At 42.8% G+C, this 26,045-nt stretch overlaps 2 protein-coding genes across 7 annotated transcripts in view; one reads left to right on the forward strand and one right to left on the reverse strand.

The window, feature by feature from the left end:
- LOC110204126 (mucin-16-like) overlaps positions 1-24,296 on the reverse strand; it is a 49,309-nt gene extending 25,013 nt beyond the window's left edge. For 2 of the 6 annotated variants that reach the window (XM_020980451.2, XM_078154182.1), the window contains exons 1-4: positions 3,343-3,380; positions 2,650-2,700; positions 2,062-2,224; positions 459-494 (exon numbers count right to left, since the gene is read on the reverse strand). In XM_020980451.2, coding sequence (XP_020836110.1) covers positions 459-494; positions 2,062-2,206 — 181 coding nt within the window. In that variant the 5' untranslated portion in view covers positions 2,207-2,224; positions 2,650-2,700; positions 3,343-3,380. Of the gene's footprint in view, positions 1-458; positions 495-2,061; positions 2,225-2,649; positions 2,701-3,342; positions 3,468-3,718; positions 3,776-4,313; positions 4,383-7,187; positions 7,361-7,848; positions 7,917-8,032; positions 8,159-8,407; positions 8,472-10,857; positions 10,969-12,817; positions 12,991-13,564; positions 13,693-14,958; positions 16,947-20,598; positions 20,774-21,558; positions 21,627-21,715; positions 21,841-23,685 lie in introns of those variants that run through there. The other 4 variants (XM_078154184.1, XM_078154183.1, XM_078154185.1 and 1 more) reach the window with 4 other exon arrangements.
- Positions 1-26,045, forward strand: part of LOC110203896 (mucin-16-like) — a 162,953-nt gene that overhangs the window by 31,357 nt on the left and 105,551 nt on the right. The gene's annotated exons all lie outside the window — the stretch shown is intronic.

Below are 26,045 nucleotides of genomic sequence, written 5' to 3' on the forward strand. Positions count from 1 at the left end.
CTCCAGTGTCCTTGTGGGAACAGCTTGGCGAGTCACCACCAGTCAAATTCTGACCGAGAAATTGGGGGATCTTATAGGGTGAGCCCATAGCTCCAAGTCAGGAAAGGTGGGAACAATCTAGGGTGCCTTTCCTCCTCTTTGAGGAGAGGGAGGCACCTTCTTCTCACAGAATCTCAGAGCTTAAAAGGCCCTCAAAGGCCATCTTGTTAAAAAAAATTCACTCTGCAATGTCCCTGACAAACAGCCATCATATCTGTGCTCAAAACCTTCAGGGATGGGAACTCATTATATATTTCCCCCTCTAGGACTTTTCCTCCCTCAAGATACCTGAATGGGTTTTAAGGGAAGGGACTAGCGAAGCCACAATTGTTTAATATTGTGCAATCAAATCCCAACTTCCAGTGTCATGGGAGAACAAGGATAAGGACCCAAAGGGGACTTAGATGCCCCTTACTTACTGGTAGCAGGCAGGGCTGCATCATGCTCATTATAACCTAGAAACCAAAAGACAGGTGAGTAAGGGCATCACAAGACTCCGGAAGGAAAGTAAGAGAGCTCCCCAGTAACTCAATTTGAGAGGTATGGGCATACTGTGGACTATATGCTTACTTCATGCTTCTAGGGGAGATCTGATCTTTGGGGAAGGGGAGATGAAAATTCTTTTATTTATTTACTCTTGGGGTCTCTGCCATGAAGATTAGAGAAAAGAAAGTATTTGTAATTTTGAGGAAAACTGGGGGGTCATATAGAATTAGTGTTCAAATCAATCCATCCTTGAGCTTCCCTAGTCTTTTGAATCCAAGGGAGCAAATTTTCTGACTTCCTGTCCTGGCTTATCCCCAAGGTTCTTTTCCCAGCCTCTTAACCTGCTGGGAAGCTTCAGGATGCCAAGAATAGAGATAGACTGAAATTGAATGAGAGGTCTCCACAATTTCTCTCCCTAGAAACTTAGGACTGGGAGAACCTACTATATCTCTAGTTCATACCTGAGAAGGAATTCTATACAGCATTACCAGCAAAAGATAATTTAGCTTCTGCTCCTCTGGAATGCACTCCTGCCTTCCCTCTGCCTTTTAGAATCCTTAATTTCCTTTATGACTCAGATTAAATGCCCTTTCTGCATAAAGTCTGTCTAGTACCTTCCCCATGTAAGTTTATAATTATTTTGTGGGTATATATATGTATATACACATTTATGGATATATATGTATATTTATGTATGTGTGTATTATATTTATGCATGTATATGACCTGCCTTTAATACACTGTGTGTCTATATACATATGTACATATGCATATACATGTGTATGGATATATTTTGTTGTTATTCAATTGTTTCAGTTATGTCCAACTCGTCATGACCCCATTTGGGGTTTTCTTGGCAAAGATACTGGAGTGGTTTGCCATTTCTTTCTCCAGCTCATTTGACAGATGAGAAAACTGAATCATACACAGTTAAGTGACTTGCTCAGGATGACACAGCTAGTGAGTGTCTGAGACCAGATTTAAACTCAAGAAGATGAGTCTTCCTGAGTCCAGGCGTGGTGCTCTATCCACTGCACCACCTAGCTGCCCATAGATATGTATATAAGACCTGCCTCTGACATACTATGTGTGGTACTAGATTGGATGCCAGAGAGCCTGATGGGGGAAGGGAACCTCCAAGTTCAGAGAAGGTGAAATTGATTTGCTCGAGTTTTTGTGAAAATGGTATGTGACAGTGGTGTATTGATTGCGTGGGTAGGAGTGTTGAGCAGCTAATAATCCCACAAAATAGAAACCTATTCATATTAGAGATCTTATTCTTTGGAGTAACTGAGAAGGGAAATCATATTTCTGATAAGCTCCATAGCTGCCACTAGGTAATATCAACCAAGAAGGAATGGGACCTTAGGGAAAAAGGTATGAATAGGGTCTTTCTTATGTAGTTGGCTAAACAAAGGAAGAATGAGAAGAAAAGGTTCAAGGGGAGGCGAGGGACTGAATAAATTGAGGACAATAGGAAAAGAGGTTAGTACTAGGATTATACAAAGATGGACTGGGGAGAGACAGGCTGCTCACCATTGACGTAGAGACTGTTCTTATCCAAGATGTAGGGGCCAAGTCTGGTGATTCCATTTCTCAGTTTGCTCAGCTCACAATAAACCCTCTCTCTGTCCAGAAAGAGGACACTGGGTTCTCTCCAGTGGAGGCACACAGCATTCATTCCTGTTGCTTCTTACAGCTGAGAAAGAAAATGTTGATCTAGACCCCTGAGACGGCTACAGAGACATCTAGTGGGTATCGCAGGTATGGGGACAATGAAATTGAGATGTGTGCGTCACTACGGCAAAAGGTGAAAGTGACCCTGGGAAGACTGATGAGCTTCCACATCTACCATGTGGGTAGGACCATTGAGCAATCACAGATCTTCATTAAAGAGAGCCTGACATCAGCGAAGTTGTTCTAAATCATGACTTATAAGGGCAATCTCTGTTCCAAGAATCCAAACCAGAGTGGTAGAAATGAAGCAGTTTGGGGAATCTGAACATGGAAGAAGCATGGGGCGGGGTTGCCTCTGCTGTTTGTTCAGCTTTAACCTGAGCTGTGTGACTGGGAACTGAGAATGCATGCCCTCATCAAAACAACCCTCAGATTATGGGATCTCACCTCAAAGATGTCACTCTGCATTCAGACTAGAGGGAGCCAGTGCTGCTATTCCTGAACAGGAGTTTGAGGTGGTAAAGGAAAGAGAGGGAAATAATAATTAGAGGCAACACTTCTCTAACATTTTAAGGTTTAAAAAGCACTCCACATTTTATCTCATTTGTTCCCTGCAATAGCCCTATGAAGTAGGTGCTATCTGAGAGAAAGCAAGTGACCCGCCCAAGGTCACACATCTTTTAAGTATCTAAGGTGGCATTTGAACTTGGTTCTACCTGACTCAAAGTCGGACACTCTATTAAGACTGAAGCAGCTAGGTGTTCCTGTGGGTAGAGGCTAGAACCTGGAGTCAGGAAGACCTGAGTTCAAATGCAGCCTCAGAAACTTATTAGCTGGGTGGCCCTGGGCAAGTCATTTAACATCTGTCTGCCTCAACTACCTCATCTGTAAAATAGAGGTGATAATAGCACTTACCTCTTAGGGCTATTGTGAGGAGCAAATGAAATGACTTATGTACAATGCTGTGAAAACTTTAAGGTGCTATATAAATACTAGCTATTATCCAACAAACCATGTAGATGCTTCCTAAGGGAAGTAAGCTTCTGTCTCTAAGCAAGGCCTATAGTCTAAGACATGCAGAAGAAAATCTTACAGGTAGAGAATAAAGGATTTGGGTATGTGTGGTAGATTGCGTCTCACCAGGTGCTGCAGCATTTTCTCTGTGGTGCTGAATTTACTGGAACCAGTGTTTTCCACATCTGTTGTGTAGAGCAGGTTGGTGGTGGTGAAGTTCAGTGTGAAAGCTTCCAGGCTGTGGCCAGTGGCTGCAGTGGAGAACAGAAAGAATCCTCCATGTCTGAAGTTTGGGTGCATCAGCACACTCAGAGGCACCCAGCTGTTGAGCTCTCCCTTTCTGGAAGGAACACTCAACATCCCGGTGTCACCAGGGTCCCCATGAGGGTACGTCTCCCATTCCACCCTGCCCTGAGTTCCCCTTTTTCTTCATCTCCAATTTTCAAATTTCATTCCCAATTAGACTTTCCTGGAATGAATAATAGATGCAGATCATTTGTACCTGTGGTGAGGGAAGGAACGAGAGATGCTTCTGGGGTAAATGCAGTTGATGCAGGAGCTGAAAAGTTATTGGGGTGGAAAAGCATCGAAACATCACTGTCTGGGTGCCATTATAAGGGGAATGGGCTATGAACTTCAAAGGGGGAAATGGCTCAATGAGCTTAGCTTGAAATGTTACACTCTCTAGATACGGATTGAGCTATGAGGGGGGAGTTTCAGTCACAGTAAGAGAGAACAGTGATCTGAATGACACACTTCTACTGGGGAAGCTTCCTATATGGGATATCCTGGTCCTTCACTATCCTCAGCTTTCTGGTGGGACAAGTGAACTCATTCCTGGCCCCCACAGAGATTTTTCTGGTTGTTAAATCACCAAAAAATCAAAATCTTGTCCGGTCACTGGGACATGGGACCCAAGATGACACACCCCAAGCCACATCCTGACTTTCCTCCCCTGGCAAATGACTATTTCTTAGAGTGAAGACGTTTTAAAAAACCTGAGACTTTCCCATCTTTTAGGTACTACAGTCTTTCCCCAGCAACTAGTTATGGCCCCGTGGTAGCTCTCCAGGGTACTGAAATCACCCCGTTCCTACCTGAGGAGCCTCCAGGCTTTGTGGGCTCCAGAGAGGTTGCAGATAAGGATGCAGTCCCTGACCCTAGAGCTGTGGAAAGGAATGCCATTAGAAACCATGGTTGGACACTGGAAAGCACAATGAATGTGAATGTGAAGTTGACTGTGGCCACATGTGTATTAGTCCAGGGCCCTGAACCTAAGTGGTGCCTAAAGTGTGTACTCAATAGATGATTGAATGGATGTAATCAAATTTCTCTGATGGCTGCCCTAAAATAGGATCCTGTCACATGATCATCAGATAAGGTGTACTGTGAGTGAATCTTTTATACATATGTAGGGAGAAGGGAAGAGGGAATTCCATACTTCATGGCAACCCATGATGTGAGATCCCCATCTCAATACCTCTTCCAGAGATTTGTAACCTGTTTGTCTTCTCAATCTCCCTATTTGGACAGCTTCACTAGTAATCATTATCTAACCTAAAGGAGAGGAATTCTGGAGTAGGAAGTGATGATTCTGGGTCTCTTAGGCTTTTCCCTTCCAAAATCATTGGACTTAGAGTTGAAGGCACCCTCAGAGGGCACCTATGCCACAGAACATCCCTGACAAGTGGTCACAGAGCATCCATTTGAAGATCTCCAAGTGATGAGGAACTCACTACTTCTACATGTAGCCATTCCACTGCAGGAATACCTTTCTTGTGGTGCCTCAGTGGGCCACAGAGTCAAGTACTATAGTACAAGTCACAACTATTTCATAGAGGCATAATGGGACCTTTATCCAGGGGAACCAGACTCAAGATTCCAATATAATCTAGAACTCAAAGGGAATCCAAATGCTTAAATACTTACCGGGAAAGGGTTGGACTGGAAGGTGTTCATCATAACATGGAAAACAAAGTATTGGATAATGAAGGGAAGGAGCACACTACCCAACCAGAGAAGGAAGAGAGATCATCAGAGAAGCTGAAAGTGGGGAGAACAGCTGAGTCCAGATGACTCAATCTGAGGCCTCCTGGCACCTGGAACATGTGCTGCTTGAAGGGGAAGAGAGGGGAATTTCCCTATGCTCCCCCAGCTCTTTGACATGAGGGCCGGTCCTGGGGACAGAAAAAGGAAACTTACAGCTTGGGGTGGGTTGGCAGAGGGAATTTGGGGTAGAGCCTTCGGGGGCTTGAGCCTAGGTGCTCCAATGAACACACTCTTGCTATGCCTTGGTCTTTGGAAACACAACAGGGAGCAAACACTCTGATTGGCCATCCTGCTTTGGCCCTAGTCTTTCCTCCTCAGTCTTTTGGCTTCTAATAAGTATTCAGCACACTGAGGACAAGGAAAGCCTGGAGTGGAGCCCTTTCTCTCTCAACCTTCCCCTCCCCTGGCCAGGGCCCTGGAACATCAGCTACCTCCTCTATAAAATGAGGGTGATAATAATAACACCTGTCTGCCCAGAGTTGTTTTGAGGATCAAATGGGATAATACTTGTAAAGTACTTCGCAAATTTAAAGTGCTATATTAAATTGATAATAATAATAATTTGCTTTTTAGGAAATTCTTCCTTTATACTTAGAAAAATCTGTTTTCTCAATCTTCCTATTACATGGTATCAAGTTCCCTCCTCATCTTATTCATCCTCTTTTGGGCATGCTTCATCTTGTCAGTGCTCCAAAATGTGGCCCTAAAACTGGACACAATATATCAGATGAGGGGACATTAGGGGACAGCAGAACTATCATATTCCTCCTTCTAGATATGATATATCTCTATGAAGGCTAACATCTCACATGGTTTTAGGACTTCCTCCAATTGAGCTTGCAGTCCACTAAGACCCCCAGGTCTTCTTTGCATGAAATACTTGTCTAGCCATGTCTACTCCATCTTGCATTTATGGGATTAGATTTCTTAAGCTTAACTGAAGAACTTCATGCTTATTTTTAATAAATTTTACCTTGCTAGTCCTTATCAATCATTTGTGTGTACTGAGGTTTTGTTGGACACTGGTCTGTCTAATACATCAGCAAGCTATCCTTTCCAGATTCATTCATTTCTACATTTGACACTATGTCTCAAGCTATGAAAGACAGCATGGTGTAGTGGGTAGTGGGTCAGACATGGAGTCAGGAAGACCTGAACTCAAGTACAGAACTCTGACATACATTAGCTATATCACTATGGGTATCAACCTCAGAATGCTTCAGCCAATTCTATAAGACTTTAGGTCACAGATGAGTTGCCCATCTGCACTGGAAAGAGTTTACTCATTGGGAGCCACTCTCTACTAATAAAAACACAAGTCTGGACTCTGAAAAAAAAAACATCTCCATCAAAGTCAATGCTAAAACTCCTGAACATAACAAAACAATTGAAGCTTAATGCTGCAAAATTGTAATGACCCAAAGAATAGATAGGAGAAGGCACTTTCATCCATTTATTTACAGAAGTGGAAAGCTAGGGATGTGGAACACGATGTATAATGTCTAACTTTTCATTATTTTGGTTAGTTTTGCTAAATTGTTGCCCCTCCCATTCTTTGTTGTAAGAAATGGCTCTCTGGAAGGTGAGAGGATTTATTGAGAAATGTAGGTGATGTAAAAACAAAAGATAAAAAACAAAAGATAATCATGCCAATTTATGTTTAAAAATAAAAGTATTGACTGGGACTGTGAGGCTGCCACAAGTAACAACAAACCAGGACCCATTAGGAACCATTTCCCCAGTTAAGTGCTATGGGGAGAGTTAATCTTGTGCAAATATCTCAACAAGGGATGGAGAAGAAATGGTTCTAGAATAGGTTAGGGATTGAATGAAAATAAGAAAGACAGGAAAAGAGGCTAATACTGAGATTATAGCAGAAGAGAAAGGGGGGCAGATGCAGTGGCCACTGTGAGGCTGCTTACCATTGAGATAGAGACTGTCCTTAGCAAGGGAGTAGGGGCCTAGCATGGAGATGCCGTACGTCTGGTTCCTCAGGTCCCCGTAAAGCCTTTCTCTGTCCAGGACAGGTCTGTTAGGGTCTTTCTGGTAGGTGCACAAGGCATCCACTCCAGTTGCTAATCCATCTTTCATAGGTCTGGGGAAGGAAATATTGGTGGAAGCTCTAGTGACTGGTGCTAAGAGATTAGCCTGAGGAGCGCTCAGATAGAGGGACAATGAAAGTAATATGAGAGGGCTGCCTGTGACATGACATGATAGGATTAACAGAGACCTTCCAGGATGTCTGATGGATACTACTTACCTTCTGGGATAAGATTGTTGAAGAAGCAAAAATTCCCACTAAGGAGAACTATCTTGATATATAGGCATTTGTCCTAAGTTATGACTTAAAAGGGAATTTATTTTCCTGAGAACCCATGGACCAGATGAATGGAGATAAAGCAGTTTGGGAATTTAAACATGGAGAAGGTATAGTAGAAGGTCAGTATATGGAGAGCTCTGCTATTGTGCTTGTATCCCATGAGCCCCGGTTTAGAAACAGCCCATTAGGAAATCTCTGATACTGGAGGCCAGGAGGATACACTCTCAATCAATTGCTCAACTGTGAATTTTCCTGGTTCTCACCTCGGGAATATCAGCTTGCATCCAGAATAGGTGGGGCCAATGCTGCTGTTCTGGAATAAGTGGCCAAGCTGGAAAAGGAAGGGGAAGCTGAATCAGTTCCTGGCTAAGGCAGTAGCTGGAATCAAAGGTATGCAGAATACAATGGCACAGGCAGGAAAGGAGGCAGGTGGTGGGGTCATCTCACCAGATGCTGTAGGATCCTGTCAGTGGTAGTGAATGCACTGGAGTCTGGGTGCTCCATTTTCTGCAGTGTAGATCAGGTTATTGATGGTGAAATTCGAGGTGAATGCCTCCAGGCTGTGGCCATGGGCTGTAGAAAGAGAAGGAGACAAGTCGTCATACCTGAAACTAGGGCACATTGGTCAGCACACCTAAAAAACACCCAGCTACTAGTGTCTTACTCCTTCCTGGGAAAGAAACGCAGCATTCTGAGTCCCAGTGATGGCCATTTGATGGGACATCTCCCAATCCTAAATGCCACCTTGTTTTGTACTTCCCATCTTCTAGTCTCACATTTAGTACTATCCCAGAAATAGCCATAGGTGCTGATGGTTTTTACCTGTGGTGCTGGCAAATGGTGAGGGAGACAGATGTTGCTGGGATGAGTGTAGTTACTGCAGAACCTGAGAAAAGATCATTGTGAATGAAAACCATTGGCAATGCCACTTATCACTGTCTTCAACATGAGCTATGGGGGAAGAACTCTTCTTGGCTTGGATGCTGAGTCTCCTTGTGGGTACTCTCAATCCTCAGCTATGGGGACTGAGGAAGATACAGGGACTGACAGGTAGGGGCTGATTGTGCTGTAAGCTCCCCCATTCAACCGCAAACTCTTTTCAAGCAGGTGTTGTTTTAGTCACTATATTTTTATCCCCAGGACCTAGTACAGTGCCTATCCCAAGCAGAGGTTCCCAAAGTAGATAATACCACCCCTGGAGGGTGCTGGAACAATCCAGGGGGGCAGTGGTAGCCTTGAATGCAATTGGGGGGCATTGAATAAAAACATGGGGGCAGTGGAAGCATAAGGAAAGAAGATAAAAATATTCTGAAAAACCATTCATACATGTTTCATCTATTGGGTAACAGGGTTAAAGTCATAATGATTACATTACCTTTCAAATAAACACACAAAATGCAAGTTATAACCAATCAGTGGTCAAGTCCACCAACAGGTCTTAACAAGCAAGTGTTCATAGGTAAGTAATTCCAATAGAGCATTGTTGGGAAGTTTAACATGCACCTAATGACTTGTTTACAATACAGTACTATATGGGTTACATGATGTAATATTGCATGATCAAAATTTCAATGCAGGAAAAAACCCACAAATTTACAATAAATTATTAAATGTAAGATATGTCACTTAAAAAATACATTTCATATTTTTTGAAATGACACACATTTAAAAAAAAACACTAAAGGGTCAAAGAAAGTAGATTTCCAGAGGGGCATTAAGTAATTTTTTTAAAAGGGAGAGGTAGGTCCAATAAGTTTGGGAACCTCTGCCATAGAAGGTGCTTAATAAGTACTTGGTAGTTGATTTATTGGTTGATTCTGTTGGTAAAGCCCAGCAGGCCTGGGATGCCTTGGGCCATTCTTTTGAAGGGGACACTCAAAAGTGTCTTATTTCGAATTTCCACAGTGATTGCTCTGGCTAATTGGTAAAGGAGGAGTTAGGCAATTCAATCTTGTCTGGTCTTCACAGAGGTATACTTTATTTATCACTGGCCTCAGAGCCAGGAAGAGCCAAGTTAAAGACCTGTCTCTGACACATAATGGTTATGTGACTCTGGGTAGATCACTTAACCTCTCCTTGCTCTAGGTAACTCTCTAAGTCTGTAAGTTGCAGAGAATGTGCTGACTTGCACTGGTAGAGGCACTTCCCTCATCTGGGAGTTCCCTCTATCCATGAAACAGTACATTTATTCTCTATCCCTTATCCCTGGTCTTCGTGATGTGTGATCTGCAGTGACACACACCGAGCCCTATACCTCAAGGTCTCCTCTCTGTTTGGGAGGTAACTATATTTTAGGATAGGGATTATGGAAGGTTCAGGATTGTTCCCTCTTTCAAACAGCAAGCCTCTCCCCAGACTGTTTGGTCTACAGGAGGCAGAAGCAGCTGCATCCCCAATCTGTGCAACTTCCAGTCCCTGCAGTCCACACTGACATGCTGGTTGTTTGGTCTAGGAGCTCAAGAAAACAGTTCCATTATAGAAGCATGGAATCATGGATAATAGACTAAGAGCTTAAGAGACCTCAGAAGCCAGTGAATCCAACCTGCCTCTGACCAGGAATCTCCTCTCCCACACAGGAGGTATGCATTAGAGATGGACCATGGCCACAGCTGCCTTCAGGCAGAGAGCTCAGTGAAGTTGGGCTCATTAGACACCAGCCCAGAGACCTCCATTGAGAAGTCCCAGATGAGAGCAGTGCCTCTACTACTTGTTCAATGAGTGGCTGACAGAATGTACTCATGCAGTTGCTGCTAGGCTGAGCTTCAGGACCTCTCCTCAGTGTGCCCGTTGAGGGTTTGGTGACTCCATTAATCAGGCAAGTTGAAATCAGGGCTCCCCAGGGAACCATCATGTGAGTTCATTCTCACTCCTCCCCATTCTCTGCCACAGAGTTTAAAATCAGTTGTGTTGTACCAATCCCTCTGACCTGCTTGTGGGGACAGCTAGGAGAGTCCTTACCACCCAAACTCAGAAAGAAGCATTGGAGGCTTGAGGCTCTGGCTCTAGATCATGAAGGGTTACAGCATGTGTTAGAAAGAGTGCTGGATTTAGGGACACGGGATCTGGGTTCAAATGCCATATTTGCCACTTACTACTTGTGACCTTGGGCACTTCCAGCCTCCCTCTGAAGAGGGATAGGAAATGCACTACAACCTCCCAAGGCAGCCCATTCCATGCTTGAGATCCCTTCCTGGCAACACCTGAAACGGCTTAGGGGGCATAGCCCTTAGCACAGGCCACATGTGGTTGAGCTTGTCACACTGGGGGCCCACCTCTGGGGTCAGGAAGGGAACAAGGCTTAGGACCAACAGATGGCTGATGGTGGAATTGGATGGCACAATAATTACTGGCAGTAGGTTTGACCAATCTGTGTTCATTATAACCTAGAAAACAAAGAATGGACAGTTAAGGGAGGCAGTACCTAATTCTAGAGAAAAAGGAAGAGAGCAGCTTGGAGGCTCAGTTGAAATAAGGACTTAGTTTATCACCCCTGGGCAACCACGGGACTTGCATCTTTGTGGGGAGAGAGAGAGAAAATTCTCCTGTCCACTGCCTAACTCTTGTCTGAGACCCAGCCAGGAAGGTAGAGAGACCAAAGAGGCTTGTAGCTTTAAGTGATTTCCTGTGGGAGCAAATGTAGACTTTTCCTTCTCTGGCCTAAGGAATCACTCATTGCTCCTAATTCTGCCTTCTGGGGTCCAGCAGAATCCAAACCTTCTTCCTTATTACACTCTTCTGGATAATTGAAGAATTCTATCGTGATGTCCCCAAGCTAAACACGAACAGTTCCTTCTAGCTGTCACCATCATCACCACTAGTATTTGATATACAGTGCTTTAAGGCTTGCAAAACACTTTGGACGTGTTATCTCATTTTAATCCTCACAACAGATTTATGAGGATTGGTGTTACTATTATTATTCCTCCTTTTGCAGATGAGGAAACTGAGGATCAGAGAGGTTAAGTGACTTGCCCAGGTCACACAGCCAGTGAGTTGTGAGGCAGGATTTGAACTCAGGTTTTCCTGACTCTAGTATCAGGACACTATCTACAGCATTGCCTATCTGCCTCTACCCTATAGTTTTCAATTGTCTCTCCAGACTGCGGCTTCTCAAAATGGACTTGCTTCAGCTTGTCAAGGCAGAGGAAAATGGGATTGTCACCTTCCTCCTTTCAGGCTCCTAAACTTCTGTTCTTGCAGACTACTCATTTATGACCAGAGATAGCATGGGAAAGTGGCTTGAACTGGGAATTCAGAGCCAAGAAGATCCTAACTCAGAACCCATGTCTTACACTGAAAGAACTGTGTGTGATCCTGGAAAATCACTTAATCTCAGGCTCAGGCAACTCTCTAAGATGACAAGTTTTTGATAGGCTGTAATTTGCCTCATGGGAGGGAATTCCCATGCCCGAGGATGATGCATTAACATATTAACATATGAGTGTTGTTTTTGCCTGCCATATCACTTGGATGGCTCTCATTAGTTTCAAATAAAATGCTATCTAGTCCTGTCTCCCCAAATCTATATACTTATTTAGATTTTTTTTTTAAAGTCCTAAACACAGAACTTAGGATTCTAAAATCATAAATTTGGAGCTGGCACAGACCACATCTTGGCCAACACATTTATTTTACAGAAGACAGAGCTGAGGCCCATATAGATTAGTTAGTTAGTCAACAGCCAAACCAGAAAATAGCAAAGCTAGGATTTGAACCCAGATCCTTCTCCTTCCAATCCACTTCCTTCCCCTACAGAACAGATTGATTCTTATTAAATTTCACCTTGTTGGAACTGAACCATTATTTCAGTGTGTTGAGACTTTTTCAAGCTTCTGATTCCATCCTACTTCTTAGATAGCTATCCTTGCTAAAATTCATGTTATCTATACTTCTACTTGCTGCCATCTACATCTCCAACCTAGTAATTACTGAAAAGGCTGGATTTGTGACCAAAAAAGTAGGATGAAGTACAAATATCTGTGGCTACAATAGATGACAACTCAGAAGGGCACCAAGTATTGGGCAGTCTAGGGAATCAGGTGTGGGTAGGTTCTATCTCTTATAGTTAGCCGAACAAAGGAGGAATTGAAGAAAGGATTCTGGGTAAGGGTGGAGTTAGGGCCTGGATAAAAGAATAATGCTTTAAAATGTGAAGAGACAATGATATTGAGGGTATAGCAGAAGACTTGGCAGGGAGAGTAGCCAAGATTTTGGTTCAGGTAGATAGCTCACCATCAAGGTAAAGACTGTCCTTGTCCAGGGCATAGGGACCCAGCCTGGTGATACCATGTGTCTCCCTGCTCAGCTCCCAGTAAACCTTCTCTCTGTCCAAGACAGGGTTGGCAGGGACAATGTGATGGGTACACAGGGAATCCACTCCAGCTGCAAATCTCTTCTTCATAGGTCTAGGTAAAAAAAATGTGTAGGGTGACATGGATACCCACGAAATTGGTGCTGAGAAACCCGATGAGGATTCTGGGTCTAGAGATAGTTAAACTGAGGTGACCTGGGAAAGGCTGATGGTGACCTTGGAATAGTTGATGAGTTAGCATTACTGAGTACTGAGAAAACCAGAGAACATTCTTGACATTAGACTGCTTGTTCTAAATCATTACTTACGAATGAAATTGTCTTTCCTGAGAACTCATGATGAGAGGGACTGGGATAAAGTTGTTTGGGATTTGAATTTGAAACTAGAGAAAACTAGAAAACAAGTACATGAACAAGTTTCCTTTTTATCCACGCTCCATTGGAGGTTAATCCTCAAGGGTATGGGGACACATTTCAATGGTTACCTCAAAAAGTCACCTTGCCCAGAGTAGAAGGGGCCAATGCTACTTTTTTCTGAATAAGAGACTGATCTGGCGAAGGAAGGAAAGAGTCATGTGATCCTGGGGTAAGAGAAGACAAATCCCAACCAAGGAATGGGGAAGGCGGCTGTGCAGTTGGGGGATGGGACAGGCAGTGAGGAAGACTAACCTGGAGCTGAAGGTCCCTCTCTGTAGAGTTGAATTTGTCAGAACCTGGGTTCCCCATGTCTTCTGCATAGAGTAAGTTGGTGATGGTGAAGTTTAGAAGGAAAGATTCCAGGTTAGCAGTGCCACTAACTGAAGAAAGAAGGGAGAGAAACATCTATGTGTGGAGCAGGAGCCATGTCTGCTAGCATGCCCAGGGACACCGAGTGGCCGTTCTATTCTTTTCTGGAAGGAAAACTCATTACCCTGGTTCCACTGATATCCCTGGTAGGAAAGTTTCCCACTTTATTCAGCTTTTCCCCAAGGACAAATATCTCATGACAAAGCCCATTAAGACACTCCAGGGAAGGATTCAGAGATGCTAACAGTTTGTACTTGTGCTCGTAAAGAATGGTAGTGGGCTGGAAGATGTTACTGGAGCAAAAGTTGATGACACAGGAGCAGAGAATAAATTAGGAAGAAAACCATTGGTAAAACCACAACTGGTAAAACTACAGAACGAAGAGAAGACCATTGGATGGGAAAGGGGCTTTACTTGGCTTGGTCAAGATTGATCAATAAAAAAAATTTATTAAGCACTTACTATATACAAGAACCCGTACTAAGTGCTGGAGATACAAAAAAAGGCAAAATATGGTTCCTGCTTTTTAAATTTTTTTTAAAAATTTTTAGGCAATTGGGGTTAAGTGACTTGCCCAGGGTCACACAGCCAGTAAGTGTCAAGTGTTTGGTCTGAGGCCAGATTTGAACTCAAGTCCTCCTGACTGCTCTATCCACTGCACCACCTCACTGCCCTATGATCCCTCTGCTTTCAAGAAGTTCAGAATCTAATAGGGGAGATTACCAAGTGGGGACCCATATTCTAGCAGAGAATAAGATGAAGTTGAATTATTACAAGAGGTGTCAGGGACTGAGGTAAAAGGATTTTGTTGGGGGCAGCTAGGTGATGTAGTAGATAGAACACTGGTCCTAAGGTCAGGAGGACCTGAGTTCAAATCCAACCCCAGACACTTGACAATAGCTGTGTGATCCAAGGCAAGTCATTTAACCCCAATTGCCTCACCAAAAAACAAAAAAGGATTTTGTTGCTAATGCTGGTCAGACAAGGGGGGCTTTTGTGAGGGGGCTTTCATTTTCCTCATCTTTTGAGTGGGATACAAAGATTTATGCCAAGTGCCTGCATGGATCTTTCTGGTAAATTATCAAATGTTTAAATCTTGTCTGTTCTGTATGACAGGAGAACTCAGAGGACAAGTCACACCTCCTATCTTGTCTTGCCTCTACTTTTAGAGTAAGAAGGATTTGTATGGATAAAGTCTGTTTCCTTTTTCCTTCTTTCAAGAGCTTTGAAAAGCCCAGTGAGCACTTTCCAGAATACTTCAGTCACCATATTCCTACCCGCGTAGGCTCCAGGCCCTGTAGATCCCAGTGAAGGAGTGAAGGTTGATCCAGTGGCTGACCCCGAAGCTGCAGAGAAAGAGTCTTATTAAAAGGTAAACATACAGGGGAACACAGTTAAGATTGCAAACTCCTTGAGGGCAGGCACTCTTTTTTTCCTTTCTTCCTATTCCCAGCACTTAACACATAGAAAGAGATTAAGAAATGATTATTGACTGGGCACCATCTCTGGGTTCTATATGCAGGAAGTGATTAATAATGTTTGACAAAATAAATAAGTGAATGAGATCAAACTCCTTTGATAACTGCTTGAGTGACCATATGAGGGGCTTTCACTGACTAAGGTTACTTTCACTGCTAGTAATGTCTTTAGCAGAAATAGAATTAAGGTCTCAAGGTCTGATCAAGTAATTCCTGCTCCAGGCACACTTTTACAACTGAGGTTCATTTGTGAAATGTCAATTCCCTGGACATTCCTATTAAGACAATTTATTGAGTTATCAACATGCAGCCTTGGATAGAGGACATGGGAATCCCAGAGAGTGAGGCAATGTCTCTGGTCATGAAAGGTCAGAAGGAACAAATGTCCCTTTTCTCTACCTGGGATCTTTTCCACGTGTAATTTTCAGCACTGGAAGCCTCCTCAGAGGGCATATAAACCAGGAATTCCCTAATATCTCTGACAAAAAAAGACTAGCCACCATCTTCCTGAAGAGTTAAAGTGATAAGAAACTCATTAGAAACTCATTGCATATCGAAGCAGCTGATTCTAATCTAGGGAGTCCTTTCTAATAACACTCAAGTGAGTTTTAAGGGCACAGATTTTAGAGAAAGCCATGATGATTTCACTTTTCTCAGTCATACTATGGATCAATCCCACAAGTGAAGAAATTTCAGGAATCACAACTGGCCTGAGAATCAAATGATATTTATATAACAAGACACTTACTTGTCATGGTTTGGGCTAGACTGCGTTCATTATAACTTGGAAAACAAAGGACAGACAATGAAAGGAAATATCAAAGGAGATGGGAAGAGAACCAGAACACTTGAGAGGCTAGATGGAGAATAAAGACCTGGTGGCTCAGCTTGCTATCTCTTGGCCTCTTTGAGGGAAGGGACAAGAGAATTATCCTGGGCACCTGCCAGCTCTCTGACATGACAAATGTAATAAAGGACATAGCCTTGATCTACTCTGTTGTATCTAAACATAGAGCAGAACAAACCTTCAGGTTGCCCTGGCTTGTCACCAGACTGCTCTCCCCAGTCTTCTGGCTTAGAAGAGAAATTCAACACACCAAGAATAAGGATTGACAGAATGCAGCACCTCAGGGATGACCTGGTCCAACCCATAACTGACCAAGAATCCCCTCTACAATGTCCCCAACAAGTGGTGATCTAGTAGTTATTTATTTGAAGTTCTTCAGGGAAGGGTAACCTTTTACTTCCTGAAGTAGACCATCTCAGTTTGGTATACCACCACTCAATAGGAAAGTTTTCTTGACGTCAAGCATAAATTTGCTTCTTTGCAACTTTACTCATTGTTACTAGTTCAGCCCTCTGGGACACCAAGCAGGACAAGTCCAGGCCCTTTTCTTTTCCCTGTGACAGCCCTTTAACCACCTGGAGATAGTTGAATATGTTATCTTTCTCAGCACAGCCTAAGATTTTTCTTAACTTTTTTATTTATCATACAACATTGTTGAACCTTGTTGAGCTGGTAGTCCATTAAAATTCCCAATTTTTTTTTCAGAGAAGTCTAGCACAGCTCCTCCATCTTGAACTCATGAAGTTGGTTTTTAGAGTCCAGATATAAAGTTTTATTATTCCTATTAGGTTTCACCTTATTAGATTTGACACCAACATTCTAGCCTATACTTTGGGATTCCAACTCTGTCATCCAATGTATTGGTTCTGTCTTAAAGCTTTTGGGTTACATATGGGCCCCAGGGCAGGCTTAGATGCAACTGTTGTGGCTGGACCTGGAACTGAGAAAAAAAAAAAAAGGGAAATAATTATAGATTGACAGAGACCTTGAGTACTTCCAAGTAGAGAGTTTGGGTCAGTTGTGGGGGTCTATGTATGAGCTCAGGGCCCTTCATGAGGGAGTGACTCAATATATGCTTCTTCACCCAATGATTGAATCATTGGGTCCAATGCCTTTGTTCCTGCCCAGGTTCTTGTGGAGGGAGTCTTTCATGAGAACACTGGCTGTAAGAGGCAGGATTTGAACCCAGATCTTCTGACTCCAGAACCATTTTTATACCATTAGTAACCTGGCCCTGACCTACCTTATTCTGCCTCAAGATGCTATATTCTCCTTGACAGTCTCTATGATCTAGCCAAACTGACCTCTCTGCTTCTCACACAGGGTACTATATCCCTCAACTCCATTCTTTTTCACTGGCCTTGTCCCATGCCTGGAATGCACTCCTCCTCGCTTCATCCTCAGAGAATCTCTCTCTTCCTTCAAGACACAGCTCAAGCACCATCTTCTACGAGAAGCCTTTCTGATTGCCCCAATTGCTCTCACCCTCCCAACAACCTTGAATTAATTTGAATATGTATTCTACATATACATATATGTGTGTATGGATGTGCATATATGTATACATATATATACAGACACATGTCATCCCCCCACAATAGAATGTAGACCCCTTTAGAGCTAAAATTGCTTCATTTTTTGACTCTATACTCCCAGTACCTAGTACAGTGGCTGATACATAGATGGAGCTTAATAAATGTTTGCTGAATAATTTACTGATTGTGAAGACATCTTAACAAGTCATCGCCACCCAATTTCTAACAAAGGAAGTGGAAGTACGGTGGAACACGAGGTCATGGCAAGAAGGCAAGAGGGACTGGAAGGATTTTGAGCTCCCTTTCCCTTAACTGGAGCCTTTTCTTCACAGAATCACCAGATTGTATACTATCAGAGCTAAAAGGAGCACATCTAGTTGAAGAACACCCACACTCCAATATCCCTGACAAGTCATCATTTACCCTCCATTTGAAGGCCTCTGGTGATAGAGGCCTTTCTTCCTCATTACTTCCCAAAGGCTGCTAAATCTACTTCTTGGATTCCTTTCTCATAACATCTGAATGGGCTACAGGGTCAGGGGCTTGGGCAAAGGCCATGACCAGTTTCACACTATCATATTGGGGCCCAATTCCAAGTATCAAGAGGGGAATAAGGTTCAGGGCTCCCAGATGGCCCAGGATTCAAATGAGATTAGAGTGTCAACATACTTACCAACACTGGGTAGGAGTGGACCACATTTATTAAACTGGAAACCAAAAGGGGAGTGAGCACAACATGGTGGAAGAGAAAAAAGGAATGCTCAGACTGAATGGCCCAGTTAAACAGGATCCATTCTGCTGCACTTGGTCACTTGGACACAGATCTGCCTCTTGGGAGAGTGCTTTACCACTCTGGCATGAGGTAGGGAGAATAGGAAGAAGCTTACAGCTTGGGAGGAATGAGAATGAGATAAAGAGACATTAAATGCCTGAAATAATGCACTCTTTCTCCTCTGGCCTATAGTGGGAAAAAATGGTCAAACTATCTGCTCTTCCCACTCTCCTGGCTTGATGGGAAGCTCAGGATCATAAATATAGAGTTGGAAGGGACTTCAGAGACTATATGATGTAACCCCTTCCTTCTCCAGATGGGGAAACTGAGGCTCAGAGAAGCTAAATGACTTATTATTCAGGGCAGCACAGTGGATTAGGTGCTGGGCTTGAAATCAGGAAGACCTGAGTTTGAATCCTGCCGTAGGCTCTTGCTAGCTGGGCTTAACCTCAGTTTTCTCATATGGAAAATTAGGACAGTAATAGCACCTTACCTTGCAAGGTTATTGTAAGGATCAAATGAGATAACATTCCATGTTACAGAAATGCTATTATTATTATTATTGTCATTATCATTAATTAGATAATTATCAGCATTATGAGGATTTGCTTAAGGTCACCCAGCTAGTAAGTGTCTAAGGTAAGATTTGAACAATATCTTCTTGACTCCAAGTCCAGTGCCCTATCCACTAAGAAAAAGTAACGTGTGGTCACACAGGTGACACAGGCAGGAAATGAAAGGGCCAGGATCTGAATCCAGATCCCCTGACTCCATATCTAGCATGTTTCCCATGGTACCATGCAGTCTTTTACTAAGATGACTGAGGCCATCTGATGAGAGTTTCCTCAGCCAGAGGGAACTAAGACAAGAGTAAAGACTAACCAAGATGGTGTCAGAAACCTGCCAGCACTCCCTGCCTAGAATCTCAGATGTGGAAGGGGCATGGAAGGTCTCAAATCCAATTTCAACATGAACCAATTTCCTGTATAGAAACCCCAACAAGTGGCCATTCAGCCTCTGCCTAGAGTCCTTCAGGTACATGGACACTTCACTCCCTAAATCCAAAAGCAGATCCTTCTGCTTTGGGACAGCTCTGAGGGCTAGTCAATTCTTTCTTAGATTTGGGGCCAGGTCAAAGAATTCTGTGTCATCTGCCCATGGACAGTTCCTTCAATCCTCTGTTCTCTGTGCTAAACATTTCAATTTTCTTTGATTAATTTCCTGGGGCATAGCTTCAAGTGACTTTTCCATCCAGGTTGTACCTCTCTATTCATCACCCTAGCTTGTCAATGACCCCTGAAGTCAGACCATCTCACCAGGTACTGCATGACTGCCCATGCTATTGAACTTGACTGAGCTCCCACCCTTTATGTCTGCTGAATAGTGGACATGGCTCCAGGACTGATTACAATGCTGCAAATGTGGTTTGGACAGATTATAGGACAACAGGACTGTCACATATGTTTTGCATGACTCCACATGTATAATCTATATCAAATTGCTTGCTTTCTCAATGAGAGGAGACGGAAGTAGAGTGAGAGAGAATTTGAAACTCAAAATTAAAAAGAAACAAATGTAAGAAAACATTTTTTACATATAATAAATACATATAATATAATTTTTACTTATAATAAGTGAAAAATAAAATAGTAAATAAACAACAACAAAAACCAGGACAATCACCTCATTCCTTCTAGACGCTAGAATTCTTTCCGCATAGACTCACAGGGCCAGAGATCTTTTGGTTGCCACACAACACTGTTGGCTTGTACCTCAATAAGACCCCCAGGATACCTTCCCAGAAATTGTTATAGTAAATAACCATATCTTCCCTATTCTATACTTATGTGGAATTTTACATTTATTCCTATTAAATTTTACCTTGTTAAGTTTGTCGCATTATCTCAACTTTCTGGGTTGTGGTCCACCCAGAAAAGGTATCAACTACCTCTTCTCTCCTCAACTCACGGGATCTATAATTGGCTTCCATCTACATTGTTTTCCAAGCCACTGATAAAAATATTGAACAAAACAGGACCAAGGAAAGCTCTCTACAGTGGCCATCAAATGAGAGCAAGTCAAAAAGCTCTGAGAAAATGGCTCCTTAGGTGAACAGGTATGGTCTCTAGAAGTCTGTCTTTTTGTCCTCTGAATTTCTGGATGAGATTATAACCTTGTTCACAGTGGTCAGAAGAAAAAGCTAATTGTCCAATTAAAACAGATGAGGAGGGGAAGAGACAAAAGGCGGGGACTGGGATAAGCCTTCCCACCATGAGACTGCTTACCATTGAGGTAAATACTGTCCTTGTCCAGGTAGCAGAGGCCCAATTTCTGGAGGCCATGACTCTGGTTGCTCAGCTCATGGAAAACCTGCTTGGCATCCAGAACAATGCTGCTGGGGAACTGGTGGTAGGTGCAGAGGGCACTCACACCTGTCTGTGATCCTTTTTCTTCATAGATCTAGGAAAGGAAATACTATTGATAAATCTGGAAATACTGGAAGGCATACAATCCTTTACAAATATTTTAAAATGAGAAAACAGTAAAGATAACTCTCATTTCTGTAATGACAATGCAAAGTGCTCCCTTAGAGTAACTTTATAAAGAAGATGGTGTGAGTATTTGTCTTCTCTGTTCTACAGATGAAGAAATTCAGAAAAGGAGGTCATGTTACTCATCCAGGTTCATATAGTTAATATGTATTAAAGCTGAAATTTGAACTCAGGTCTTTTGACTTCAATGCTATTAGCACAATAGAACCAAGAAAGGACTCAGGCATAGCCAAAGTTCTGCTCAGATTACAATGGAATGACTCCTTTGCTTTCCCCAAAAGATTGTAAGCTCCTTGAGGACAAGGACTATTTGGGTTTTTTGTTGTTGTTTTGCTTTTTAATCCCCAGTGCCTGCCACTGTGCCCAGAACACAGCTGGTGCTAAATAAATGCTGGTGAATGGAAGGATGGATGGACGGATGGATGGATGGATGGATGGATGGATGGATGGATGGATGGATGGATGGATGAGTGTTAAGAATAGAACTGGCTCTAGATAGAAACCCCAAAACATATGTCCTCTGGAAGGCTATGAGAGAAAGGAGAAGGAATACCTTTGGACTTGGGTACTGTGAAACTAGAGGAAACAGAATTTATGAGCCAATGTGTAGAGAAGAAATATTTGGAATCTGGCTCAAACCCAGAGCACCTTCCCAGGGAAGTCACCTGCAAGTCCCCACCTTGGCAGCCTCACCTGAGCTCAAGAACCTTGCATCCAAAGTACAGGGAGCCAATGCTGCTGTTTTTGAACAAGTGGCCAAGCTGGTAAAAAAAAAAAAAGGTGAGTAAGTCGGGTCATGGTCAGGACATGAGGGCAAATAGGCAGGAGGGCTGGAGGTACGCAGTCTCACCAGATGCTGCATAATGGCGTCTGTGATATTGAACTTGTGTGAGTCCTGACGTCCCACGTCTGCCGAATAGTGGAGGCTGGTGATGGTGAAGTTCAGTGTGAAAGGCCTCAGGCTGGCTTTCATGGCTACAGTAAGGGAAGGAGAGAGACGCCCAGGTTTTTAACTTGTCTAGTGCCTCTTGTGTGGAGTACAGCAGTATCAAGCTGTACTGGGTCAAGGACTAGGCTTAGAGTCAGGAAGACCTGGTTGTACCTTGACACTTATTAGCTGTGTGACCATTGGCAAGTCACTTGACCCCTCTGATCCTCAGGCAAAAAATATCTAAAACTAATTTGTATGCAGGACATAAAATGCATCTTTCACATAATAATATGGATTATGGTGAACGCTGGAGTAAATACAAAGTTTAGATAAGATGTGGTCATAGAGCACGTAATAGAGCTTATTATGCCCTCATAGAGCTTATAATAGTAACAGTATTATTATTATTATTATTATTATTATCATCATCACAGATAGCATTTATATAGTGTTTTAAGACACAGTGGATAGAACTTGGGAGTCTGGAAGACCTCAATGCAAATCTAGCCTCAAACACTTAACCAGCTGTATAACCCTAGGCAAGTCACTTCACCTATTTGCCTCAGTTATCTCATCTGTAAAATGTGGATAGTTATAGTACCTACCTTCCAGAGTTGTCATGAGAATCAAGTGAGATTGTGATCGTAAAGCCCTTAGCACGGTGCCTGGACATAGTACGCACTAGATAAATGCTATGCCATGCACAGACCACACGTGGAGTATTATGCTTAGTTCTGGTCCTTACATTTTAGGAAGACCATGAATAAGCTGGAGGGAATTGAGAGGAGGGCCCCCAGAATGATGAGGGGTCTTAAGTCTACTCTATATTGGTTTAAAGAACTGCATATATATAGCCTAGAGAAGAGAAGACTTGGGAAGGGGCAAAGGATAGCTCTTTTCATAGGTCCTTTTTCAGAGGACCAGAATCAATGAGTGAAAGTGAACTTTAGGCTCAGTGTGTGGGAGCTCCTTCCTAGCAGTGAGCGCGGTCTCCAAGTGGAAGAAGCTGCCTGGGAAGGCAGTGGATTCTCACTCAACAGAGGCCTTCAAGCCAGGGCCAGATGACCACTCAATGAGTGTATCATGGTAGAGATTCTCTTTTCAAGACCAGGTGGAGCTAGATAATGATGGAAATAGCATCTATAGGGCACTTTGAAATATATAAGGGTCTTTACAAATATTATCTTGTTTTATCCTCAAAAGAAACCTGGGAGATAGGTGCTATTTATTATTCCCATTTTGCAGATGAGAAAATTGAGGCAGGAGGGCAGCTAGGTGGCACAGTGAATAGAGCACTGGCCCTGGATTCAGAAGGACCTAAGTTCAAATCAGGCCTCAGACACATAACACTTACTAGGTGTGTGACCCTGGGCAAGTCACTTAACCCCATTGCCTAGCCAAAAAAAAAAAAAAAAAGAAAAGAAAATTGAGGCAGAGAGTGATCACATATATAGCAAGATGTGAACTCAGGTCTTCCTGACTCTAGGTCCACCACTCTATCCACTGCACCACCTAGCTGCCTAGATAGTATCTGAGGTTTTATGCTCTGAAATTCTGTGATGGGAGGATAATTCCAGATTAAGCATGTCAACCAGCAAAGGCTGGGATAGGTGTTGGGATGCAGATGAGGGCCCATTTCCAAAGTGCTTCCTGTCTGAGGTGACTCAGATTCTCTAAACTGATGACTCACCTACAAAATGTGGCAGAAAATCCATCATCCAGAAAGTGCATGATTGTCTAAGGAGGTGGGTTAGTCATGTAGCAAAAGACAGGGATGGCAGATGGATAATCTCAGTGCTGTAATTCAGCCCACAGAGTGTTAAAAGATCTAGAAAAGCACCTTCAGTGCATTGGATAGATCTTCTATGGAGTATATAGATAATGATTACCCAGGTTAAGAAGCCGTTGATAGGTTGAGATCTGCCATGGTGGAAGGAGTATTCACATTTATGAGATCACGAGGATATTTCACTATGGATCATCTTTGAACAGACAAGTGTCAAGGAGAAAAGATACTAGCATTAGAAAGGCTGAAAAGGATGCTTGTTTCATGCATATGAGTTTCCTCATTAGTGAAGTACATGGTGGAAAAACTTTCATCTTTTCTGATTTGAGTCACTCAAAAATAAATTATGCCCTAAAGTCACTTGGGGAAAAAAAAGGTAGCAGCACAGCTCTAAATGTTTCTTTCTTTATCACTAAGATGGAAATTGTAAATAAATATTTTCTTCCTCTGTACCTATGCACTGGGGGTTGAGGGAAGCCTCCACACACCTGAAGTGCTATCCTTCCTCACCTCTGCCTCTTATAATGCTTGCATTTTTCAGGGCTCAGCCTCCTTCCATTGGAGGCCTTTCCTGCCCTCTCCAATGGCTAATGCCTTGCCCTCTTAGATTACCTTCCATAAATTCTGTATATATTTTCTATGTAACTTTATGTATATATGGATCTCCTGTTATCAGGTAAACTCCTTGAGGGTAAGGATTATTTTCACTTTTCCTTTCTATGTCCGTCACTTAGAATGTGTTTGCAGCACATCATAAATGTTTACAAAATGCTTGTTAAGTATTGAAATATTTTGAGTGTATGTCAAATGAGTTGGAAGGAGGAAAGTCTAGAATCAGAAAAGGCTAGTTTAGAAGTTGATGCAGCAATCTAAGAGTGAGACTATGAGAATCCAGACTACAGTAGGGTGCTAGTGGCAATGAAGAAGGGTAGGGTTTTAGATGTAATTCTTCAGAAGAATTCATGTGACTGATTGGATAAAGGGGAAGCAGATGGATGAATCAGAGATGACTTCCAGGGTGGAAGCTAGGTGAAGGGGAAAATAATGATATAAATGATAGTCAGGGAAAACCATGGATGGGGAAGGAATGAGGAAGAGTTCAAACTGAGAATATTGTTTCAAGCAGCAGTAACATGATCCAGTGAAAATGGACAGAGGGACTTTGTGATGTAGAGTTGGCACTCCTGTGAAAACAGATTACACTTTTGGAATCTTCAGCACAGAGAGGAAATTGAAGCTCTGCTTTTGGGAGAGCATTCCAAGGGAGTTTTGTAGTTAGAATAACGAAGGGTCAAGGAATGGGTCTTGGGGAATATTAGGAATGATTACAATAGTGACAACCACCACCACCACCACAAGTTCTGTGGCAAGTTGAGATTCACAAAGCCCCTTCTCCTCACAGCAACCTGGAGACATAGCAAGCATTATGACTCCCATTTGACAAGTAAAGCAACTGAGGCTCTTTACGAGCTGTGTGACCCTGGGCAAGTCACTTAACCCCAATTTACCTTGTGAAAAAAAAAGAAACTGAGGCTCAGAGAGTTTAAGTGACTTGATCCTATAAACTGATGACTCATCCACAAAATGTGACATAAAATCCATCATCCAGGAAGTGTATAATTGTCTAAGGAGGTAGTTTAAGTGAGTTGTGAAGGGTCAGGTCACAAAGCATGTTGGAATCAGGATTTGAAACAAAATCTCCTGACTCTAGATTTAGGAAGCTCTTTCCTGCTTTCTCAGTGGAACCCACTAGAGCACATCACCATGGGAATGTTTTCAGAAGGACGTTGAGGAAGATGTCCCTACTCAGCTCAATGACTAAGTTGTAGTTTTCTGGGGTCAACTCAATCCCAAGCTTGGTCAGCCCAAGGAGAACTGAGGCCCAGCTAAATCTTATGGAACTGAGAGAAGCATGGTGGTGGAGGCAGAAACTGGAACATTTGAACATGGTAGAAATATGTCCACCCCAGTCCACCCTTCTCTATTCCTCTCTATCCATACCTCAACTCAATGTTGGGGATGAAGGGTAGAGTGAATTAGCTGTTTCCTTCCCGATAGAGACCCCAGAGGTGTGGGGAAATTGAAGTACTGAATACTTACAAAATTTGGTGGAAGCCAGATGATTATAACCTGGAGAGAGAAAGAGAGAGAGACACCTTGTGAGGAAAATGAAAAACTTGAGGAGAGAAGATCTGGGGCCCAAAGGATCAGGAAGTAGAGGAGTTAGAGTGTCAGAGCTAGTGCTGTTATTAAAGGGAAGAAGATCCAGGTCAGGGATTGGTTGTACACTTCAGGCAGCACAAAAATTTCCTCCTCTCCCAACATCTCATTGACACCTTAGTCTCTAGCTGTGTGCTGGCTTAAGACATTCTCAGACGACAGATAGCTTCCCAAGAAGAAGCATGAAAGAAGTCTGGGTCATAGCATCCTTGGAAACTGAGTAAGCAAGAGAAAGAAATGAGT

This window comes from Phascolarctos cinereus, unplaced genomic scaffold (genome assembly GCF_003287225.1).
Source record: "Phascolarctos cinereus isolate Bilbo 61053 unplaced genomic scaffold, phaCin_HiC Scaffold_4;HRSCAF=312, whole genome shotgun sequence".
Classification (NCBI taxonomy): Eukaryota; Metazoa; Chordata; class Mammalia; order Diprotodontia; family Phascolarctidae; genus Phascolarctos; species Phascolarctos cinereus.